We start from the raw sequence: 22565 nt of genomic DNA on the forward strand, positions 1-22565 counted from the left end.
AATCAACATAAGTTTACATAGTGGCCAAAACTTTGCGTTAATTGCAAATATATTAAAAAAAAAATGAAACCATGAAGGATTATGAGGGGTTGTTAGATCACAAACTGTCCTTCACAATCATTTCCATCACAAAGCCCGGTATTCTGTATAAATCATCTACATTAGTACATATTAATTTCTCAATTAATGTTACAGTTTTCGCAATAAATGTTGGATCAAAAGGGGGGAAAAATAATAACATATTTACAGAAAATGGGAGCAACTTGGATGCCTCTAAAAGTAGACATCCCATGATGCCCCTATCAAAGGATTTTGTTGGACCTGTGATTATATTGACAACGCACAAAATTGAGTTCTTCCTTTTTTTTCCCATGAAAGGTCCTGTATGCCAGAGTAAAAAAAGAAAGCATAGAGGCGGCCTTCATGAATGAAAAAAAAAAAAAAAACTGAAGAAGGCTCGGTGGGAATCTATGGCCTGTACAAGAGACAATCTTATGTAGTTCTGCACACATTTTGGTTGGAAAGTAATGTACGCCCGCCAGCAACTGCATGCACACAAAATGATCATGTCAAAACACGTCACAAGATTTTGAATATCAGAGTTTAGCTGCTGTATTGACATCTACTCAGGCCAGAGTACTAATATCTCGACTAAAGACAAGAAGGCGTCAATATCCCAACAAAGCAGGAAAAAAATAAGAGAGGGTGCGAACCTGGTGGCAGACCAAGAATTTCAACAGTTGAGTCAAAATCAGGGACATTCAAATTTATCCCTTAACAGAACTCTGTCTTCCCCCTGTAGTTGAAATAATGGCAGATACAAGTATACAACATTGCACTCCAAACTAGTGATATCACTGAAGAGATACAGGAATTGATACCATGCAGTATGTTTCCTAGTTCTCTTAATTACTTCTCAAAGTAATTAATTAATATTAAGAGTTCAATCAATTCCACTGGCTCTCTTTCTCTGGATACAATTGTACTCTGCAATGCTGACAATCAATCGCATTTATGTTGCAAGAATAAAGTATGCCCTGGATATGTATACGTATTTCAATCTGAGTAAATCCAACGACGGAAGTTTTTCCTCAGAACGAATAGCGACAATTCCTCAAACCAATGCAGATGTCCTACCCCGTATAATATAGCCTCCCAGAAAGTCATGCCTTGAAGATCACAGGTCAATCCCAAGATCATTTGCGAGTTGAAGTATGCCACACATTTGAAGATATGGATTCTCCAACAGTTTTTCATTGTTACTCTACATTGCAAAGACAACATTTGATAATTTAAGCAACACAAAATATTAAATCCACCAAAAATATTGCAAGTGCACGGTTTTTTCTGTTCACCTTAGCAATATCTTTCGTACCCACAAAAGTGGCCTTTTTTACCATTTGTTCATGGCACATACTTTTGGGCGGGTGCAGTACGGAAATAAACCAACAAAAGGAAAAAAAAGGAACTAAACAACAAATCTAGAGTCCTCTAATAGGACATTAAGTAGACCAGCAGGAGGGAAAGAAATGAGTTATTTGGCTCAAAAATTATTGCGCCCTTAACATAGGTTCGTATCTATTTGAATCATTTGTTTCTATCTTTCTGGTTTTTCTTTAATGTATAATATCTAATATGTAGAATATCTAATACTAATATTATTTTTATGTAATCTATTATTTTCTTGATTGTTTTAATATTGTTAAAAATGTAAATTAAACAAAAGCAACAAGCATATAAAATACTGAATGATTAAATTAATAAGTCTTTTTTCATTCCAATTTTTCATTTTACAAAAGTGAGTTTTTTATATCATATTGACATGTACATGTAAGCTTATTAATATATAAATTATATATTAAATAACCAATGTGGATGATATCAATTTTTTTGAGATAACATTTTACTTGAGATATTAATACCCTCAATGTATATTACCTACTTTCTGAGCGAATTAACATATTAGTAATTATTTATATTAAGATACACATTTAATATACATTGAGGTAATAATGTGTACATTAAATAATAAGGATGATATTAATATTGAATAACCAATATACTTGAGATAACAATAAGATTTAGATTATTACCACTATTTTTTTTTTTAATTCGTTATAATAATTTGGGTTAAATATATTTTTAGTCCCTAAACTATCAAGAGAATTTGTTTTTAATCCCTCTTTCAAAGTAAGGTACATGTTAGTCCTCCTCCTTCAAAAAAAACTTAATTTTTTGTCCTCCCGGGAGGATAAAAAATTAACGTTTTTTTTTAAATAGAAGGACTAAAATGTACCTTACTTTGAAAGAGGGACTAAAAACATACCTAACCCTAATAATTTTAATAATTTCAAAAGACAAATTATAATTTTAATAACTAGTACAAGCACTAGTAAACCCATTCCGATATGACCAATAGCATAGCAGGACTAACAATAAATGAATAACCCTAATATTCTGATATAATGACTTTTACAAGCATGGTTTCAAAATCTTGTCTCTTAGCCTAATTTTCCACTGCAACTGGAACTTCGAAATCCTGATTGTTACCATTTTTTTTTTGGTTTCATTAACATAATCATGAGAATTATATAAACGACAGAATTTGGATATAAGCTCATCAAATGTAAGATTAAAATTGAATCTCAGCTTTACTACTAGTATGGACTTGAACCAACTCATTATGAAAAATGGAGGTACCTGTTGAGCCTTCACAACAAGATTCTGAAGCATGAATTGATATTTCTCTGGCTTCTCGGTCATCATTCGCTGCAGCAACGAGAAATTATTAGAAAAGATGATATACATACATACACACACATATATTTAATATTATATATATATATATATATATATGGAACCAACACCAAAAATCAATTAAAATCCATGCCTTCAGAAGAAAAGCAGAAGAATAATATGCCACTCTTGAATCTGTGTCATCCAAAAGTACCCTGCAAGATGCAAGAAATTTCATGCTTTATATGTCAGTGTATAAAGATGATAACGTAAGAAAGCCAACAAATTTCACAAAGAGTAAAGTTAGGAATCACCTAAAGAATTGTTCCTGACCAACCTCCTGGAAAGCAACAGGATCTGCTGTGCATTTACCAATAAGTAGTAGCAGAAGTGTGGCCCGAATATCAGATGTAGCACCGGGCAGGTTTCCTCTTCCTTTACTTCCAACAGCAACACCCAATGCAATATCATCCGTTGCTGCTCCAGCCAATTGAATAAGTGGCCAATATAGTATGGCAGCAGGAACACGTGCAATTAATTGCATTGGGACAATGGCTCGTCCTTGGGAAAGTGCTGCCATTGATGCAGTCTCATGATCCAGGTGGTAGTTATTATGATAGGTGGATCTCCTATTAGCTTCCTCCTTGTGTTCATCCCTGTGGAAAGTATCTTGCCTGACAACATGATTAGCTCTATCAAACCTTTTACTTACATTAGTGTGATTTAAATTTCTGCCATGGTGAACATCATCTCCAAAGGGCAGAGCTGCAGTTGGAGGAACTCTTAGGCACAATTGGGAGAATAATATGTCACACATCTGTTTAGAAAAACAGAGAAAAGTGTTCAGCACATAGGGTGAAAAATGATAGATCAAGCAATACCTAAATAGAAGCCACAACATAAAACAAAATACAAATTCTCCAAACATTTGTTTAAAGGAATAATATAAACAATATTTCTATAAAAATTACTATTCTTAAATATAAATCTGCAACAATATCAACAATTTTTTCGGCTAGACCATTGTCTGTAATTGTAGAAATTTAATTTACTACAAAATTCTTCACCACTCAGAAAATAAACCATTCTAGATCATATAACAAAAATTCATGCTCCATAAGTAGTTTCCAGATAAACAAGGCATGACTAAAAGTTCCTTAGCGAATCCTAAAACAAACTTGAATAGGATTAGAACATGCAGACTTGTTAACTACATTTTTCAAAGTCAGTGCTGATTGCAAGTAATGTGAATGTCATACACAAGATACAAGAAGGATGGTTAAGATGGAAAAAAGACATCAGGGGTTACTTGCAAATTATCAAATTTTCTACAAATCTCAATAAAATGTACCCATACCGCCAGACATTTGTATATTCTATGGTAGAGGATGCTAAGCTTTAAGGGAGCAATAAGACATGTGGGAGTAGCATAAATGAGGAAGGATGGATCACTAAAGGATGCAATACAAAACGATAGTATATGAAGAGATATTGGTGTGACATTAATTGAGGAAAAGATAAAAATAACAGTTAAGGTGGTTTAGACACATGCAGAGAATACTATTGGAAGAAGCACTAATAAGGGGAGTAACTGTATTTAGTCTCGTGAAAAAAGAGAGACCAAGGAGGCAATCTGATTAAGTTATTAAAAGCGATCTCAGAGTTAATATCTCCAAAGAGTTAGAATCTCTGACCAATACTAATGGTATCAAGTCAAGTGGCCCATGCAACTGACTTCACCTAGGGGGATCAGGTTTCTGTTACTTTGTAGTGTGGATTGCAACGCTTTTACAGACAGGTAATGTTACAACATGAGCATATTATAAAAAAGTATCTCGAGTTCAGTGAAAATTACTTTCAGAATATTAATGCGATCTGTCTCATTTTTCTGAAACACCAAAGACAAAGCTCCACTCATTATGTCAATCACTGCATTGGCTTTCTCGAGATGCCAATCCCTCTTCCCATAACCCTGATCTCTGCTGCTTGATTGTTGCATTTCATGCTCATCTAACAAAAATTTGCATCTCATGAGAAGCCTTTCAAGGACATACAAAAATCCCCATCTAATATAGTTGTATTTAGACTTTAGAAGGCCACACAAAAGTAAAATGGGCAAAGGAACATCTGAGGTATTGAAAGAATCTTGAGTTCCAGCTTGAGCAATTTTCTGCTGGAAGTATGTGATACTTGACCATATATTTCCATCTCTTTCTCCATTAATTTCGGAAATAAGCAGATCACCTAACCAGATATACCCATTTTGACGATAAGAAATTCTTTCAGAATGAAGAAGAGAATGTAAAGTGGACCATGAGTGCTTTGCCTGCAAACCAATGCCATTTCTCAGAACCACACCTTCTACGTTCTCCAGGAACTTGAGAGATTTGGTTATCTGATTCATATGAGAGAACTCTTTGTCCAAATGAGTGAATGTACTTATTACAGCATCAAATTTTTCCGCTACAACTTCTAGTAGCTGCAAATATTTAAAAGAAACCAACAATAAACAAAACGAATATCTAGAAATTAAATAAGACTTATTCGCCAAATATTTGAAAAACATATTAAAACTAAAAGTGACAATAACTTCATAATCTTTAATAAAGGGTATAATGAATGCAAAACCAAACTATAACTGAACTAAACCAGTGAATCCTGATATTATGTAATGAATAAGAGCAAACCGTAAAGTAAATGCATATGCAGCTCAGGGAAAGTAATAAATCAGCCATTTACACTTGCAACCAAGGAAAGAGAATAACAGAATAGTATAGATTATCTTTAACCTTTAACGGAGAAAACAAATACATGTTTAATTTTGGCTACCAAAAAAATCCTCCCTCAAATTATAAGATTTAATTGAGCTAAGCGATCAACTGAACAAGAATTTAGTTTATGACTATAATTTGTGTGATTAAAGCAACTCCCACAATCTTGAAGATGTCATCAGAAATATAAATAAATTTAGGGTTAAATATGTTCTTAGTCTTTGAATTTTGACGCAAAATTAGAATTAGTCCATTTCTGAAACTTTATACATTTTGATCCCTAAACTTTAAAAATGAATGAAAATAGTCCTTTTAATTCAATTACGTCAAAGTTTTTTGACGTTTCAAACATGTTTCATACTAGCATTTGAGTTGTTTATACTGTTTGAGACGTTCTCATTTCAATGTTAGCTAAGAAACACGTTTGACACGTAAAAAAAATTAACATAATTAGATTAAAAAAAGACTATTTCCATTATTTTTAAAAGTTTGGAGACCAAAATATATTAAAGTTTCAACGAGAAACTAATTCAAATTTTTTTTCAAGGTTCAGGAACTAAAAATATACTTAATCCATAAATTTAATGTCTAAGATAAAAGGGTAGATAAAATTATATTTACTGGCAATTTACTTTTTACAATTTGTAATCCTGTGTTTCTGGTAGAAAAGTTGTTTCTGTTTGATGAAGGTATTGCAAATGCTTGTGTACAAATCCATGAGAAGCACTAGACAAACTGTTTCATATGCTTTCTCCATAGTCCAAATTGTTAAATGCTTACCTGCTTTACAAACTAATCCAAGTTGAAACCTTTTTCCTCTGTTAACAAGAAAAACCAATCTTGCAGGTTGTTACATTTAAAAAAATTCAGATTTATTATGTCCACCATGGGAAGCAGAATAGAGACGCTCACTAGAATCATGAAAAGGAATAACCCTTAAACTATCAAAACAAGAGATAAGAAAAGAAGAATATAGAAGTACCATATTTAGTCGTTCACTATTGGGATATCTGGACAGTGCTGATGCAATCGATCTTCTCAGAATCTCTCCAATGCCTTCTACCCCAAGTTTAACAGAAATATAAAATGCCTCGGGTGCATTTGTTTGAGCAAGTAGAGCAGCAAGAGGTTGGATCTCATCATCACTATATTCATTGACTCCAGAAGCAAAGCATGTTTCATTTATTTGATGCAGAATGTAATCAAAAAGCACTGAATACAAATTTTTCCTCTCTTCTCTTGAGCTTGCCAGGGAATACTGCACGCAACAAACCAAAAAGCAAGGAGAAATCATATACTTTGAAACTTACACTGTAAATAAGACCTTGATCAACATTTTATTCCATTGCACAAAACTAAAAAACAGGAATCTTACGACCAAATAAAATGAAAAATCTGTACTGGACCCATTAATCAATCACAATAACAAAAGTCTTATTCTATATGGGCCCTCTTTATATACAAGCTATAAGTGCTTTGGGAGCTTCTCCACAAGAAATATAGGTTTTTTTCTTTTTTTTTTCTAGTTGAGATGCCCGCTTCTAAGTTTGTATCCAGACAGGCTGTAGGATCAACCAATCACAACCCTAATGACAAATTGATGAAAGCTTAAAAGTCCCCAAATCAAGCAATACGACAATGACTATATGTGTCCAGCTCATTGCAGTCATTGGCTGAAGCCCACAACCACCAGAGGATGTGGAAACATCAGCTCCAGATTCTAGAAAAATCATTTACCATTAAGTTTTTGTGCAGGACAGACCAATTTTCACAGAAAATAATTTCCTTTTTGCGTAGAGGTCTTGTCCTGAAAATTATGTCTTGGTCTATTATCATTTATAAGTTGTACCAAAAATCAGACTTCTTAAGCAATAACTTTTTTAGTGATGATTACCTTGTGTTAGGAAGTTACGTGTATATGAGAGGAGAAAGAGAAGTAAGTAGAAGTTAGTTAGCCTAACTGCAATAACAGTTAGGAAAGACGGGATGTGTAGTATAAGAGAGAGAATAATTGAATAGAGGAGGGGGCTGTTGTTTTGTGAGTTGTACAGGAAGCGTGAATCCTGTAGGGGGAGGTTAAGCTCTCTAACTGTATCTAGAACTTGTATTCGTGCTTGTGAATAATACAACGAGAGTTATACAGTAGTTTCTGGAGTGTTTAGTGTGTGTTTACCTTAGGTTCTTGAATTAGGAACCTAACACCTTGCATCTGCGTTTTCACAATCACATATCTTTCTATGCCATTAATCCATCGTGTCAACCAACCTCACTCCCGTTAAGGTTAAATTTGGAGATCCAACAGCCCAATGTGTCACGATCTTTATCTCTAGTTTTTTCAAAATCATTTTACTTATAACTCTTTGATACTCTTTCACAATCCTAAAACCAATTACATGATCTGGAGCAGGTAACTACACCATTTCCAATACTAGTTTTGTTATTTCAACATAATGGATGCGTTGAAAATACTGCAAACTAATGAACATCATAGATCACGCATAATATACTTGTTTTTCTACAGATTGAAAAGTGACAATTAATTTAAGTGGTCAACTAACAAGATAACATGTTGGGCCTTGTTTATGCAGCATGGATACAATAATTATACACAGCAGTACTGTTGGTAAAAAGGGGGAAAGGTATCAGTGATAATAAACTCAATTGGAAAAAAGATATGCACACCTCAATAAAAATAAATTGAACTCCTCCGATCAGATCAAGTTGATCCACAAGAAACTTTGGTTTGCCGGGTACAGATGCAGCAACTTCAGGAACTTCATAAAACATATTGGTTAACATGGAAATAAGCTTACAGTGAACTAATTCTGCCCAAGAGTTCTCCCTGCTGATTCTTACAAGTGCCTTCAGAACCTATCAGTAGATTGGAGGTAACTAAATCAGACGGTTATATCATAATGAAATACAGAGCATTACCAATCCACAACAAAGCAGTAAGCAAATAGCACCTAGGGTTTACAAATTCCTGTGTTAAGAATTATTTCATGGCTGACATGCTTAAAACCATATAGCTTGCACACAGAAGTGCCCAAATGGAAAAAAAACTGTATTAATGGAAAACAAAAAAGTACTGAATAACTAAAGAACATCTAGATTACAGAAACCAAAGTACTACAACCTTATAGTTTGTTAGTTTTAGTCCCTCATAGAAATTCTAAAACATAATCCAATAACATTAAGTTGAAAGCTACTCAACAACTCCAGATAAACAGAGCTGATGCCAGTTAGGTACGTTCACCTAAACCTAAACAGTGAAATTTTTCAAGCGTTCAGCCTTACCAGAATCATTCTGGGGGTTTAAAATACAAACATATACAGCAACTGTTCAACCAAGGAGATGATAGTGTGACTGATACCGAGACACCAAAAATTGGATATGGTGATGAAAAAAATTGAGAGAAATACTAGGTGTACTGGAACAGCAGATGGTAAAACAAGTTTCCTCTTTAAAAGATTGGTTCTGATGATGACAAAAATTGAGAAAAATACCAGATGTGCTGGAACATCAAATGGAAAAACAAGTTTCCCCTTTAAAAGGGGGGGATAGATAGTGAGGAAGCCATAAATCGAAAAGTGAATGACAGGGAAAATCAAAGTGAGATGATGAAGACGCATATTCTGGGATAGCAACTATGAGAAAACTAGCACCAATCACTTGTTCCCAATAGATGGCTACGGCTCATAACAAGGAACAAAGGGAACGAAAGAAATAAGGTGGCATGAGAATATGAAAGTAAAAGGGGCAGGTGACAAAGAAGAGGTGTAGAGAAGAAAGTTGACATTTATAAGAATAGCATTAGTGAAATGCTCTCCTTGCAATACAACCACAAAAAACATTAGTTTTCAGCTCTAAAGGCAGCGGCATGACCTTTTGGTTTAAAAAGATGTTTGAAACAGGCTCAACTTCCTTCTGTGACACTATTTTTATTTTTATCTAGTTTAGTCTGAAAAATATTAATTCTTAATCTTTTACTTTTTTTTTGCTTAATAAAATATTCCACATCACCATTCTTCCACTCCCTTAAATAGAAGACTATAGATCTAAATTAAATTCCAAAGTTCAATAATTGGCAAGCATCCTCTCCCCTGACACCCTGTCCAACCTCCCATAAAAGAAGAAAAATATTTAGCCAGCAGAATGTGCTATGAAATAAAAATGAAATTTCCATGAAATACAAGTAGAATCAAATAGGAGACGAGGGAATTATTTCTCACCCTTATGTCAAGCCCTACTAAACGGTTTCTCCAGATCTTTCCTCTATCACAAACAAAATACAGCAAACAGCTGAGTGCAGATGCCCAAACAGATTCATCCTTTTCTTCAGACTGTATGAAGCAATCGATCAGCATAAATGATAATTTATGAGAACAGCATGATTAAACAATCATGTTTGAAAAATGGAAAAAGCAGATAGACAGATAACATAATTATCTTAAGAACATTCATATGAAATAGATGATAAAAACGTTTTCTTTATCAATCTAAGCTGAAACAGTAATGCAAACCCACTCCAATACGTGAACACTACCTCAAAAATATCTTTTTCTAGATATTAGAAACGGTGATTATTTCAACAGTATTCCACTACCTTACAAGTATATCAAGCATTAGGTACCATCAGTGACTACAACAACTACCCTTTAATTTATTCCACATTCAAAAGACTTAGCCCCCAAGTTATACTCTACAAATCTAAAAGATACTGACTAGAACATCTTCAGGTGATATTATCTAGTTAGAATGTGTACAGGATGGAAGAACTAACCAATTGCACATGTACGTTCAGAGAATTTAAAGGCTCGTATATTTCGTTAATGCAGTTATCCTGACAATTTAGTAGTTTAAAGGGACATGTACATGACAGTGGATCCCTCTGTACAATGTCTTCTGCCTACATCTTACAAGTATTACGAATGTAAGCATCCAAATCCAAATTTATATTATAAGGCACTAGAGTACAAGATCATATAAGCTTTTACATATACTTCTATGCAATATCGAACAAAAACAGTTTCCTTGATGTGTATCTGTGTGCACGTGGTTATGAATGTATCTATCATGCTTTAAAAGTCTACCTTTGAATGTACTATAATGTCATCATTGAATTCAGAAGTAGAACTTAATTGTTCAGATGGAAAAATCATCTAGAAACATTTGACAAATCTGATAAAAAAAGTTTTATTTCTTAACATACCAAATATTCTATAACACAGCACCTGATAGTCCAACTGGTGCTCTATGCACTTCCTAGCACATGCTAATATCACAACAAATCCATCTAGAATAGCTATCTAACTCTTAAAACATAAACTAAAGAAAAAAAATTCCCAATCTCAATAATGGCAAGAAAACGATGTAAACTTGCATTGTATTCTTATATTTTCAATCCATTAAAAAAAATGTCGCATCCTAACTGTAGTTCCAACAGAAACTCATCAACGCCATGTCATTTACACATAAATTAGTATATTGTGACAAGTGTCAAAGATAATATTGACACCAGTCGACAGATGATCCCAGCCAAAAAAAGAATATATTTAGAAACAAGTAATGGTTATGTTCGACAATTTCATTTTCTGCCCAATGATACCTGAACAAGAAGAAGCAGTATCTCATACAGAATATTTAAAATCCAAGACTCAAATTTATCAATTGCAGAGCCCGAATCTGACTTATTCTGAGAACTTGCTTTTGTGCTTCCAGGCACCATAACTTGAGTGTCACTGTCATAATAGGATTCTTGAGAATATTCTTCTTCTATAGTAGAAGCATCATTAGCAACTATCGGTTCTAGGAGATGTGCATGAACCCCAAGGTTTAGAATTAAATCAAAAACACGAACCCTGCATGCAGTATTAGAACTAAGCATCTCCTGAAAGTGGCATTTCAAATAAATTAGTACCCGAAAATATTACAGATAGCATAGCATAACAGAAAAAAAGTCTTTTATTTATGCATCACCTCAAGCATAGAAAGAATGAGCGGAGCAGCGGTCTGAGAATTTAAAACATACCTGGAAAATAATATCTGTGATCATTACGCATAATTGGCTTGCAGAGAAGTGTAAAACGATAGAAATATGAAATAAAATAGTTGCCAGAAAATTAATCTGTGGCTAAGCAATCTGGCACTCAACACTATAATTCTACCCAACATGAAAAGTATATAAGTTTTGAAATACTACATAGCCATATCTCAACAATGTTTTTACATCAGTGTAAATTGGCAATTGGTTATCTAATAAAATGGACAACCGCAAAAAATACCAGTCAACAAGTTATATATTCACACACCTCAATAAAACCACCTTCAATAAAATAAATATTTCATAACATTTTTCTTCAATTTTGCAATATCAAACCCTCATCTTCTCTACTTCAAAAACTAATTCAACTCATACTAGTTTCCATTATGAGAAAATGAAACTCAAAAAATTAACATTTTCATAATAGAAATCAGGAATATACAGTAAAACTAAGAAAAATTATTCAGGACTAAACGGTTGCTAACCAGAAAAGAATAAAACATAAAAAAGACAACAGTTAATTGAAACATACATGTCAATAACTAGTTTAATAAGGACGCTCACAGCCACATCCGATGATGGTTTGCCGCTGTTATTATTTAGTCTAGTTGAGGCTCTGACAATATTGGCATTTGGGATAGAAACCTCTGCACAAACTGCGGCTATAACATCATGTACCTCAGTAGTGTTCAATCGCAGAGGTTGTTGCTCACTGGTCGGCAGAAGAGAACATTTTGTGAGATGTAGAAACACATAAATAAACTATTAACAAGAAGACTATGATAAAAAAAATACTAGCTTTGTCAATTCCCATGATCAACTAGCAAATATATTCACTAAATCACTAAGGGGTAATTGGATTAACCACATATGTAACAAGCTTGGTGTATATGGCCAATATGCTCCAACTTAAAGGAGAGTGTTCGAATGTAGATATGATAGAATCCTATAGATAAAGTTATTGTTCATATTAGAATCAATTAGATTGATTCTACATTTATACTATTAGCCCAAAATGGGGTTTCTGAATATTCTGTAATTATGTTTTCTCCCATATAAATTGAATAGCTCCATTGTGGTCTAAATAAATGGAATTCACCAGAGGCCTTCTCAGGTTCTCTCTTCTCAACAAAGAGATTCAACTTGCATGAGAATCCCTGCTGATCATCTCCCCACAATTCTAAACTAGTGGCTTAATTTGCTGCACTTTAAAAAGCATGCCACTTTAGCAATCTACCCAAAAGGATCACAACCATCAAATGGGTTAATCCTATTTTTCTTGCCCAAGATAGAATCTCTGGACCACCACACTCTAACCCACTACCATATCAGTCTTCCTCAAGATGCTTGGACAATTGGGGATTGAGCCTCCTCCTAAACAAGTTCCTCATTTGCGGTGTTCTCCTATCCTCCGTTCTATGCCTTAATTCTGCATCCATCTCTGCAAGTTGTTCTATAAAGGGTTATAAATAGCATGCTATAGTGGCGGAGAGGCCCTTGGCACTAAAGTCGGTGCCGAAGTAGAACAGTTAAGTGCAGCAACTGTTGCAGAAGGAATAGCTACACTACACTATTTTAGGGATTTCATTTACCAAATAAATTCCTGGCTTACAATATCTCTCCTTGCCCTCGATTCTCCCTTGTCTATTTTCAAGCAGTCAAAACTACCTCTTCTACTGTGATTTCCACTGTTTATAATTCTCTGAATGCCTACTTCGATCTCTATCTCCCCCCCACTTATTTACTTAACAGTTCTAACTATTCCTGACAGTTTTCCCTTCAATTCTGTCATCAGAGTGTGTAAACTTATAGACAATAAGAAATTGAAAGTGTAAATCATCAATAATGGCACCAAAACTAACAGAGATCAATAAACAAGTACAAATCATACATACTAATGTAAATATTCGACTTACGGAAACTTAAGAAGCTTTAGGATGAAGTAATAATTACTTTGAAAGAAGTGACAAATATTAAATAATTACATTTTTCCGAATCTAAATTGGAAAGCAATGATAGCATTTTCCCTTGCAACGAAAGACCAGGTTAAAATTTTTTTATGACATGCATATTCAGATATGATAAAATCAGGCTCAAACATTTGTTGTCCAATTCCTCTGAATATTCTCCAGAGTCAAATGATCTAAACCTGTAATGACGATACTGGAAAAGCTGTCGAGTTCTGGGACGGAAAGTAATCACAGGAAAATCCTCCCTGTAGAAATGGAAGTGTTCAGAACAGCAAATCAAATCATGAAAAGCATTGCTGCATATCAAAGTAGTGAAAAAGAAAAAACATATCTTTTACACATCTTGTGGATAAAAGGAATATCAAACTGTATAAGACCAATTCAAATACTTATCACATAATTTTGCCCATACAACTAGCATGATAATTCACATAACATCACAGTCCTTGTTGACATGGTGATAATGAACCAAGGAGAACCACCCAATGTATTGCATAAAGATCTTATGCATGACTGCAGAAAAGGTGTATATTAAAAAAAATATACAACGAAGAGAGAAAGAACAAGGGTACAAGAAACAGAATGAGTACAGAAAAAGTACAAAGAGAAAACCTGAACTGACAAAACTAATTCAACACAACTCACACAAACCAATTAATTAATCAATAGGACATGACAGTCCATTTGTCTTTTGAAGGCTAATCTAAAATTCTAGAAACCATTGCTTTTAAATAAAATATTATGAAGGTAATAGTCCAAATTTTCTAATATAATATTTGGCTAAAAACAACAAATTATGAAAGATTTGGCATGTCATGAACTCATAAAGAAAGTAGAAAAAGAAAAATATCAGTGCAAGTTCATATAAGAACATGCCATATCTGACGAGAGCCAGGTTTTATGCGCTTGGATGCTGTTATCGCCCTCAAATGGGGACGAGCAGAATCAGAATCAGTAATTGGTGTTACGGGGGAAGACTGCAATAGCTGATCCAGGTAAGGCATATCATCAGTTCCAAAATATTTCCATGGCTGTCCTTTCATCTTAGATTCAATGTCTCCTACAAGTAGAGCTGCTGCACCTATTTCTAAGAAGCTATGTGATGTCATGTCTTGAGAATTCACGACACGGTCACTGCATTAACACATGTTAATTAACAAAGTTAATTTCTGAACACTAGAAGATAATTGAAAATTAAAAGGTAAAGTGGAGATATAAGCTACAGTGGCCACAAACAAGACACCTAAACCAGTATAAAGCACAGATTATTACTTTTCGGCGCCTATAGATGACATTGGTTCCTCAAGCCAGCGCCATTTCAGAACATCACCTGCAATGAACCCTAGTTCATCCATTTCATCAGCTTTTTCAATTTTCGATAACCTTGAAATGGACAGAGAACTTGAATCCTTCTCTAGTTGTTCTTGAACACTTGTGGAACTTTGTGTTTCTTGAATACTTGCAGGAGTTAACTGGGAATTGAAGGATTTACTCAGCAATGATGACAATGACGGCAGTGACTGTCCAGATGAAGGTGGTCCAGCAAATGAAGCTGGTTGGAAAAGTCGTTTAGGAATGTGTTGAGACACTAATGAACGAACATAACTTAGTGACTTTACAAGTGCCTCAGAAGCAAAGGTAGATACAGGTAAAGGAGATGTATTTATGGATGTTATTGATACACCAGATTGACGACTCAAAACTCGTGACCACGGCTGAGCTGGGTTAATATCACATTCAGCAATTATTGTTGAACAAAAACGATCTATCTGAAGTAATGTCTCCTCACTTGGTTTGTATCTGTAGTAATAAGTTGTGAGTACTTAATGTGCAAATAGCAACTATAACAAGATTGTATATTGTCTAAGAAGCAGTCAAATAAGGAAAGATACAAATTGCATGTTTCAGATATTTTATGAATCTAAGTAAACAGCATTCAGATAATGAATATAAGATCATTTAAACGACAAAGAAAATTAGCATAATCCTAAAAAAGTTTCACTAACCTCTTTCCCTGCCTGAGAACAGAGAAGTTTTGTTACTAAGACAATGATTAATACAGGGAACAATGAATTTCAGGACCAGAAAGCCAACCTATCCCCCTCCAACAAAAAACGTGCATGCTATTTCTTTCTTCCTAGACTCTGCACATTTGGTTTCTTCTGAGAGGGCACTTTGTCATCATTTCTGTACTTTGTTATATTCAATTAGACAAGGAAGCTATTTGCCTAAATGCAATTTTGTGCTTTTATCCCACAAGAAATGGAAAACGAACCTAACTGCCTAATTTTCAATAGAATTTAAGTGCCACTCGTTTTGGGAAGTGAGAGACCATTTGACCTTTGGATTAGCTTATTCTTCTTTCATGAGTATGAGAAAAGCTGACAATCAAATTCTTCAAGAATCAGACTGAAAAGCTAGTTTTTGAGTTTGAAATAATCAAAATCCAGCAAACACTAATTTAACAAATAATGATATAGGCATTGCCATGTCTTAAGAAACAGATAGCTAGAACATATTAATCTTGACACATGAGAATCTATCATATTATTCTATTAGTTGATTATTCTGAGTTCTTTAATGTAAATACATTCGAAACTTTAATGCACATCAGAACAGTAAATTTTGAAATAATCCTTTTTCCCAAATTTGAGACATCTTACTGTAGAATGTAATGAAGAAACAAGATAACATTGTGCTCTGGCACTTTTGTTGGTACCTTTAATTATCAACTAATGATCATCTTTGTTGTTTAATAAATGGACTTTATTGACAGAGTTTACATCACTGTTCTGCATGTAAGATTGGTAAAACAATACACTTCTTCCAACAAAGTACTCTAGGAGTAGAAGTTCAAGTTCAGCATAAAGCATACAAAACAGACAATATACCGATCACTTTTTGGCATTGATTAAAACACCTACCAATACTCTACTCTTTTTGGCATTTTATCTAACATAAAGATTGACATACAATTGTGTAAGTAAATTCATATATTGAAATAAGTAACATTGTAGCAAAATGAGGTGCAAGTCCATGAAATGAGGATGGAAAACACTAGACTAGAGTAATAGATAATGTCCCGAAAATAGAAATCTGGTAAACCGTTGAGTTTTGACTTATTTAAGTAACTGAAAACACACCTTAGGAGATACCGCTTCAGAAGTGCCACACACCTTGTGACTACGGCAGGACTGACAGAAAATATCAAAGTTAGAAACTGCTGGAATTTGAAATGGTCTAACAGAAAAGGTCAATAAGGAAATACAAAAAATATTTGAGGTTCCTAACTGACGGAAGTATACAATAAGAAACAGTATAATCAGCTTGGCTGAGCAAAATTCTAGTACAAAGTCAATTACAATAGTTCAACTATGGGAAACACTAACAAATTCATAACAAAAAGGAACTAGATCTTAGATGAATTGAAAGGAAAATCAGGTCCAATAGCAGAACAAAACGACAAGTAAACAAGAGAAGGGAAATCCTTTATATACATATATACATACATACGGTTAGAGAATGGAGCGTTTATGAGAGAAAAAAAAGGGAAACAGAAGACGTAACGGTGAGAGTAAGTTGGACTTAACTGTGAAACAGTAAGTCAGTTGGGAATTAACTGCTAGACAGTTAATGGGTCTTGGGGGAAAGAGGCCTATATAAGGACCTCTTTGTTGTATCAGAAAGGGGTTAAATCGTTGTCAAATGGGCGTTGTCGAAGAAACCTTTTCCTTGTTTAAATACTCCCCTCACACATGCCATTTTCCATAACCCAAAGCCCCGCATACCTCTGCCATTTTCTGGAAGAGCTCCTTCTCCTTCTTCTTCAGCTACTGCAAAGAAATTAACAAGATCAAGGCAAATTCTCCACAGCCGAATTCTCAACGACCAACGCCAACAGAAACGCCTCCCCACGATCACACTGATCCCACGACACTGATGCGGACCACCGAATTACTTTCCACAATGCAACTCAACCAGGCGCCGTGTTCTGCGGTGAACAGCCCCATGAAGCGCCGAACGCCGCCCTTCTGTTCTTTCTCCGAGGAGCCCTCCCCCAAGAAGCTTAACCAGGAGGACCTCTCCCATTGCGGCTTCTCCTCCGACCCCATTCCGCCCAACCTCAACTCCCCCGTCCACCGTGGCTGTTTGCTTGATCGCCGCCATCCTCTCAAAAATGTCGCCCCGGTATCGACTCTCAAACCTTATCAACAACGCTTCCTTGAGCCCCTCCCATGTTCGGTCGCTCGCCTTTTCCTTCCAAAATTTAAACCAATAACCGGCGCTTCCCTCCATGCTGATGTGAGCCAGTTCGATCTTCTCCGCCTCCGCCACCTTCTGTATCTCAAAGAATTTTTCGGCCCTATTAATCCAATTCAACGGATCGGCTCCTTCAAACATGGGTAACTCCACCCGTCGCCTCCAATTGGGTTGATTCTCTGATTGTTCCCCTTCTCTTTCTCCTTCGGCTTCCTCTCGCCGGCCACCCCCATTATCATTGACTGAACCATGGCTCCCGTCAGAACTCTCCCCGTTTGGCTTGCTTCGCACACCCATCAATCGTAACAGTTCTTGGATGTCTTTACGCATCGCTATCGAGTCTTGCCGGTTGGCCGTTGATTCCGCCTTCAACCCGTCTACTGCCATCTCCAGGTGTTTCATACGTCCTTCAACGACATTCATTTTTCCTTCAATTCTGTTCTCCAAAGCATGTAACTTCCCCTCCATCGCGCTCTCTCTCCGATTTCGATCCGGCAGGTCGGACCACTTTGTTAGGGATTCCGGTAGGAATTCTAACACACTCGCACTCTTACTCTCACGGACACATAATAAGGAATGAGAAAAGAGTATGTATTAACAAGAAAAGAACTAGTATACAAAGCAGTTCAGGAGCTTAACCTCCTTCACCAGTGGCTAAGACCGGTCAACAATTCAACAAATGTCTAACCCCTTTCTGATACAACAAAGAGGTCCTTATATAAGCCTCTTTCCCCCCAAGACCCATTAACTGTCTAGCAGTTAATTCCCAACTGACTTAACTGTCTCACAGTTGGTCTCACCGTTACGTCTTCTGTTTCCCCTTTTTTCTCTCATAAACCCTCCATTCTCTAACATTGAAAAGGCGAGCGACCGAACATGGGAGGGGCTCAAGGAAGCGTTGTTGATCAGGTTCGAGAGTCGATACCGGGGCGGCATTTTTGAGAGGATGGCGGCGATCAAGCAAACAGCCACGGTGGACGGGGGAGTTGAGGTTGGGCGGAATGGAGTCGGAGGAGAAGCCGCAATGGGAGAGGTCCTCCTGGTTAAGCTTCTTGGGGGAGGCTCCTCGGAGAAAGAACAGAAGGGCGGCGTTCGGCGCTTCATGGGGCTGTTCACCGCAGAACACGGCGCCTGCTTGAGTTGCATTGTGGAAAGTAATTCGGTGGTCCGCATCAGTGTCGTGGGATCAGCGTGATCGTGGAGGAGGCGTTTCTATTGGCGTTGGTTGTTGAGAATTCGGCTGTGGAGAATTTGCCTTCATCTTGTTAATTTCTTTGCAGTAGCTGAAGAAGAAGGAGAAGGAGCTCTTCCAGAAAATGGCAGAGGTATGCGGGGCTTTGGGTTATGGAAAATGGCATGTGTGAGGGAGTATTTAAACAAGGAAAAGGTTTCTTCGACAACGCCCATTTGACAACGATTTAACCCCCTTTCTGATACAACAAAGAGGTCCTTATATAGACCTCTTTCCCCCCAAGACCCATTAACTGTCTAGCAGTTAATTCCCAACTGACTTAACTGTCTCACCGTTAAGTCCAACTTACTTAATGGTCTCACCGTTAAGTCCACTGTTTCCTTTTTTTCTCTCATAAACCCTCCATTCTCTAACACATACATACATACATATATATATATATATATATATATATATATAACCATCTACATGAACAGAGGCGCATTACCTTAACCAAGAAAAAAAAATACTCAGGTACTACAAAATAGAAATTATAAGGATGTACTCCACACCTTTCATCCAAAAAATTAGTTCACTTCGTGCATGACATTATACTAAGTACATAGCAGGACATTTATAGAGATATGTTTTTAACAAATCTGGAAAGCATCTCCAACTACCTCATGGGATAAATAAATGTAACAATTACCTGCGCTCCCTCTCAGCAATAGTGTGTTCCAGAATTGCATTATAAGCCAAGTCTGTGGCTGCAGGGGCCTTCAGATAGTCCTGAAATCATATACTTAAGCTATAAAATAAAAATAAATTGGTAAAGTTTAGAATTTGGTTACTGTATATCAAATACAATGGTACAATAATTTGCAGTCAAATGGGATTTAGTAACGAGAGTGACAGTTATACATGGCATTAAAATCTGGTAAGATTTTAAGAAACAACATTATGTTGAAGTTGGTGAGGAACCCCAATAATAGGAACCTGGTGCTTGACTAATCACCCTACATGTACAAATAATTGACTTAATGTCGATAACAATCATATTTGTTGCATAAAATATATGTTAGTAACTTCAGTACAGATGGTACAATAAATGCAAAAAAATATTGAATGTTACATCAGCATTACAACATTGGCAGTAAATATTGCAATTTTCCACGCTGATACACAGCCTGCATCATGAGTTGAAAACAAAACAAGAATACTCATTATTTTCAGACACGGAACACAGCATTACTCAGCTGTTTAGAATCATTAACTTACACGGAACGCAATCAAGAAAAAAACTTTCAGCATCATACGCACACATATATGCATGTATGTATGCATGCATATTATATGTATATAACGATAAAAAAAAATGACCATTACATCAAATAAGAACTCCACTCAGAGTACTTTTAAAACTTCTCGCACACATGCACAGCATTACTCAATCATCTAAAATCATTAGCAGACAAGCAACAAATTTAAGGAAAGACTTCAAATATCACGTTGATAAAGACGCAATGATCACACTAATTAAGAAAACCGTATCTTCCACCCTTACGAGCCTACACTTTAAAAATTAAAGACGACAGTAGCAGTTAACTAATATCGAGAACTTCGCACAGGGAGTTGCTATGGTGTCTATCAAGATGGGTATGGCAAGCCAAGAAGACTTCTCAAGCAATTACTGAATCCTAATTATATAATTAATGCAAAGAAAATATTAAACACTTAAACACTTAACAAGAAGATAAAAGAATTAACAAAGGGGATAATAGCTCACTAATTTAGCTTATCAAGTAACTCACTTTAACTAATGCGTAATTTTAACTGAAAGAAGTTTAACTCATTTTACTTTCTTTTATTTTTCCTCCTATCTACCCAAAAGTTTATCCCAAATCCCATAAGAACATAAATATAACTAGAAACCTTGTATGCTAAATAGGTAGCATGCCCAGTAAGAAAGAGTGTGTACAGAAGTAATACCCCTTCCCACAAGTTAACCTAAAAACAGCCACACAACATTGACCAAATTACCCCTCCTCCAGCTCAGTAACAAGATTCGTATTCAGCTGAGTACGTAAAAAAAAGCCTACACGATCCCACTTTCTTCCCCAACCGCGAGGATAAATAACTTCCTATTTTTACATAATAACAGAAGTAAAAAAAAAAAATGGTAACCAACGTCCAATTTTTCAAAAATAATAATTTATAATAAAAAATAATTTCCAGCAACGGTGTCGTGCGAAATTCATTTTCCACATCCAGTGCAACACGAATCACGAAGCGAAAACAAAGAAGAGAGAGAGACCTGAAGAGTTCTTGAAGGTTCGTTGGAGGGAGAGAGTGTAGAGGAGAGGCAATCGGCTACTGCTCGTCGCAAGGGTTCCGGCAGCTTCTTAACGCCGGAGGATCTCAGGCGCGAAACCCCGATTAACTGCTGCGGCGGACGCGAGGGACTGAAGCTGGAAGACATTATCGGATTCGGCTTGATTGGATTCGGAATCAGCGTCAGCGGAGACGAATCTGGAAGCGCCTTGCCAAAGAATTGCACATTTGATTTCGATTGAACGATTCTCGAATCGGAGAATGAACGAAGGAGAGATTGCACAAGTGCGTCGTCGTCGTCTTCGTCGTGGTGTTGTTTTAGTGAGTGCGTTTCGGTTTTGAGATTTGAGAAAGAAAAAAAGGGGAAAATAAAATAAAATTCTTAATTTTCGCGAGTGTTGTATTAGCTGTACGTAGCGCCGTAGTTTTATGAACACAACACTTGTGACTGAGCTGGCATGCGCTAAACACTCTCTCTCTATATATATATTATAATTAAATAAATCTTTTTTTCTCTATTATTTTCGGTAAGTTCCGTTTCAATTTCAAATCTCTCTTCCTTCTAGGGTTTTTTTTTTCTCTCTCCTACAGTGCCACCTCCTTTTTCATAGTTTTAGTTATTTAAAGCTCATATACACAAACTAAGAAATCCTTAATTAAAGCAAATTTTCTAATATTTAAATTAAAACATCACTATTATTAAATAGAAGTAACAATTAAATTTTAAAAGGCTGAATTTGAGAAAATATAGAAAAAGTTAGCAAATTGAAGAAGTTGTGACATAAAAAATTAAGAAAAATAGCCACAGTGATTTTATTCAGACGGTTCAATCATTTTATATAAATAAAAATTATAATTATTACTTTAAAATCATTTTGTCAGCCTGGAACTATAAAATTAGTGATTTAACAACAAAAACTTCGTTGTCAGTACTGTGTATTCTCTTTGTTCTTACATTAACTTGATTAATTAGAAGTTAAAAGGTTGATTAGTTTTATTAATGACATTAAATTTATTAGTAATTTATAATAAATTTTCCAAACTGTTTTAAAATTATTAAGACTCGTGTCTCATTCGTTTGATCTAACTAATTATTGTGAAAAGGAAATGATGGTTACATGTTTCATTTATTAGTTAACTATTTTTTATAACTGTGTTTAAGTTTTAATTAATTAAAAATATTTAATACTCTTTAACCTTTGCAATTTCACCTAGGTTAGAAACAAATAAATAAATAAACTTTATGTAGGTTCAGTTCAGGTACGAAATATCTCAAGTTAAT

The 22565-nt window shown here is 35.4% G+C and overlaps 1 protein-coding gene across 1 annotated transcript; it reads right to left on the minus strand.

Moving 5' to 3' along the window:
- Positions 1 to 89: 89 nt before the first annotated feature.
- LOC124843234 (uncharacterized) lies at positions 90 to 21730 on the minus strand. Its single transcript, XM_047319929.2, has 18 exons — positions 21267 to 21730; positions 19662 to 19741; positions 16665 to 16715; positions 14794 to 15321; positions 14398 to 14655; positions 13701 to 13766; positions 12084 to 12263; positions 11488 to 11539; positions 11117 to 11398; positions 9741 to 9851; positions 8190 to 8378; positions 6490 to 6765; positions 4592 to 5215; positions 3051 to 3553; positions 2891 to 2951; positions 2701 to 2769; positions 714 to 1264; positions 90 to 545 (listed from the first exon to the last, which is right to left on the minus strand). Exons 1-17 carry the CDS (start codon positions 21429 to 21431, stop codon positions 1178 to 1180), a joined length of 3582 nt encoding a protein of 1193 aa, XP_047175885.1. The 5' UTR covers positions 21432 to 21730; the 3' UTR covers positions 90 to 545; positions 714 to 1177.
- Positions 21731 to 22565: the final 835 nt, after the last annotated feature.

This window comes from Vigna umbellata, chromosome 4 (genome assembly GCF_029865625.1).
Source record: "Vigna umbellata cultivar VRB3 chromosome 4, Vumbellata_1.0, whole genome shotgun sequence".
In the NCBI taxonomy this organism is placed as follows: domain Eukaryota; kingdom Viridiplantae; phylum Streptophyta; class Magnoliopsida; order Fabales; family Fabaceae; genus Vigna; species Vigna umbellata.

Excerpts from the sequence above, each read along its gene's own strand:
- LOC124843234 (XM_047319929.2), bottom strand. The coding sequence starts at position 21,431 with ATGTCTTCCAGCTTCAGTCCCTCGCGTCCGCCGCAGCAGTTAATCGGG. Across the intron at positions 12,264-13,700 it reads TTCCAGTATCGTCATTACAG|TGAGCAACAACCTCTGCGAT; the intron begins GTTTAGATCATT and ends TCTGCCGACCAG. Across the intron at positions 2,770-2,890 it reads CTTCTGCTTTTCTTCTGAAG|CGAATGATGACCGAGAAGCC; the intron begins GCATGGATTTTA and ends TCGTTGCTGCAG.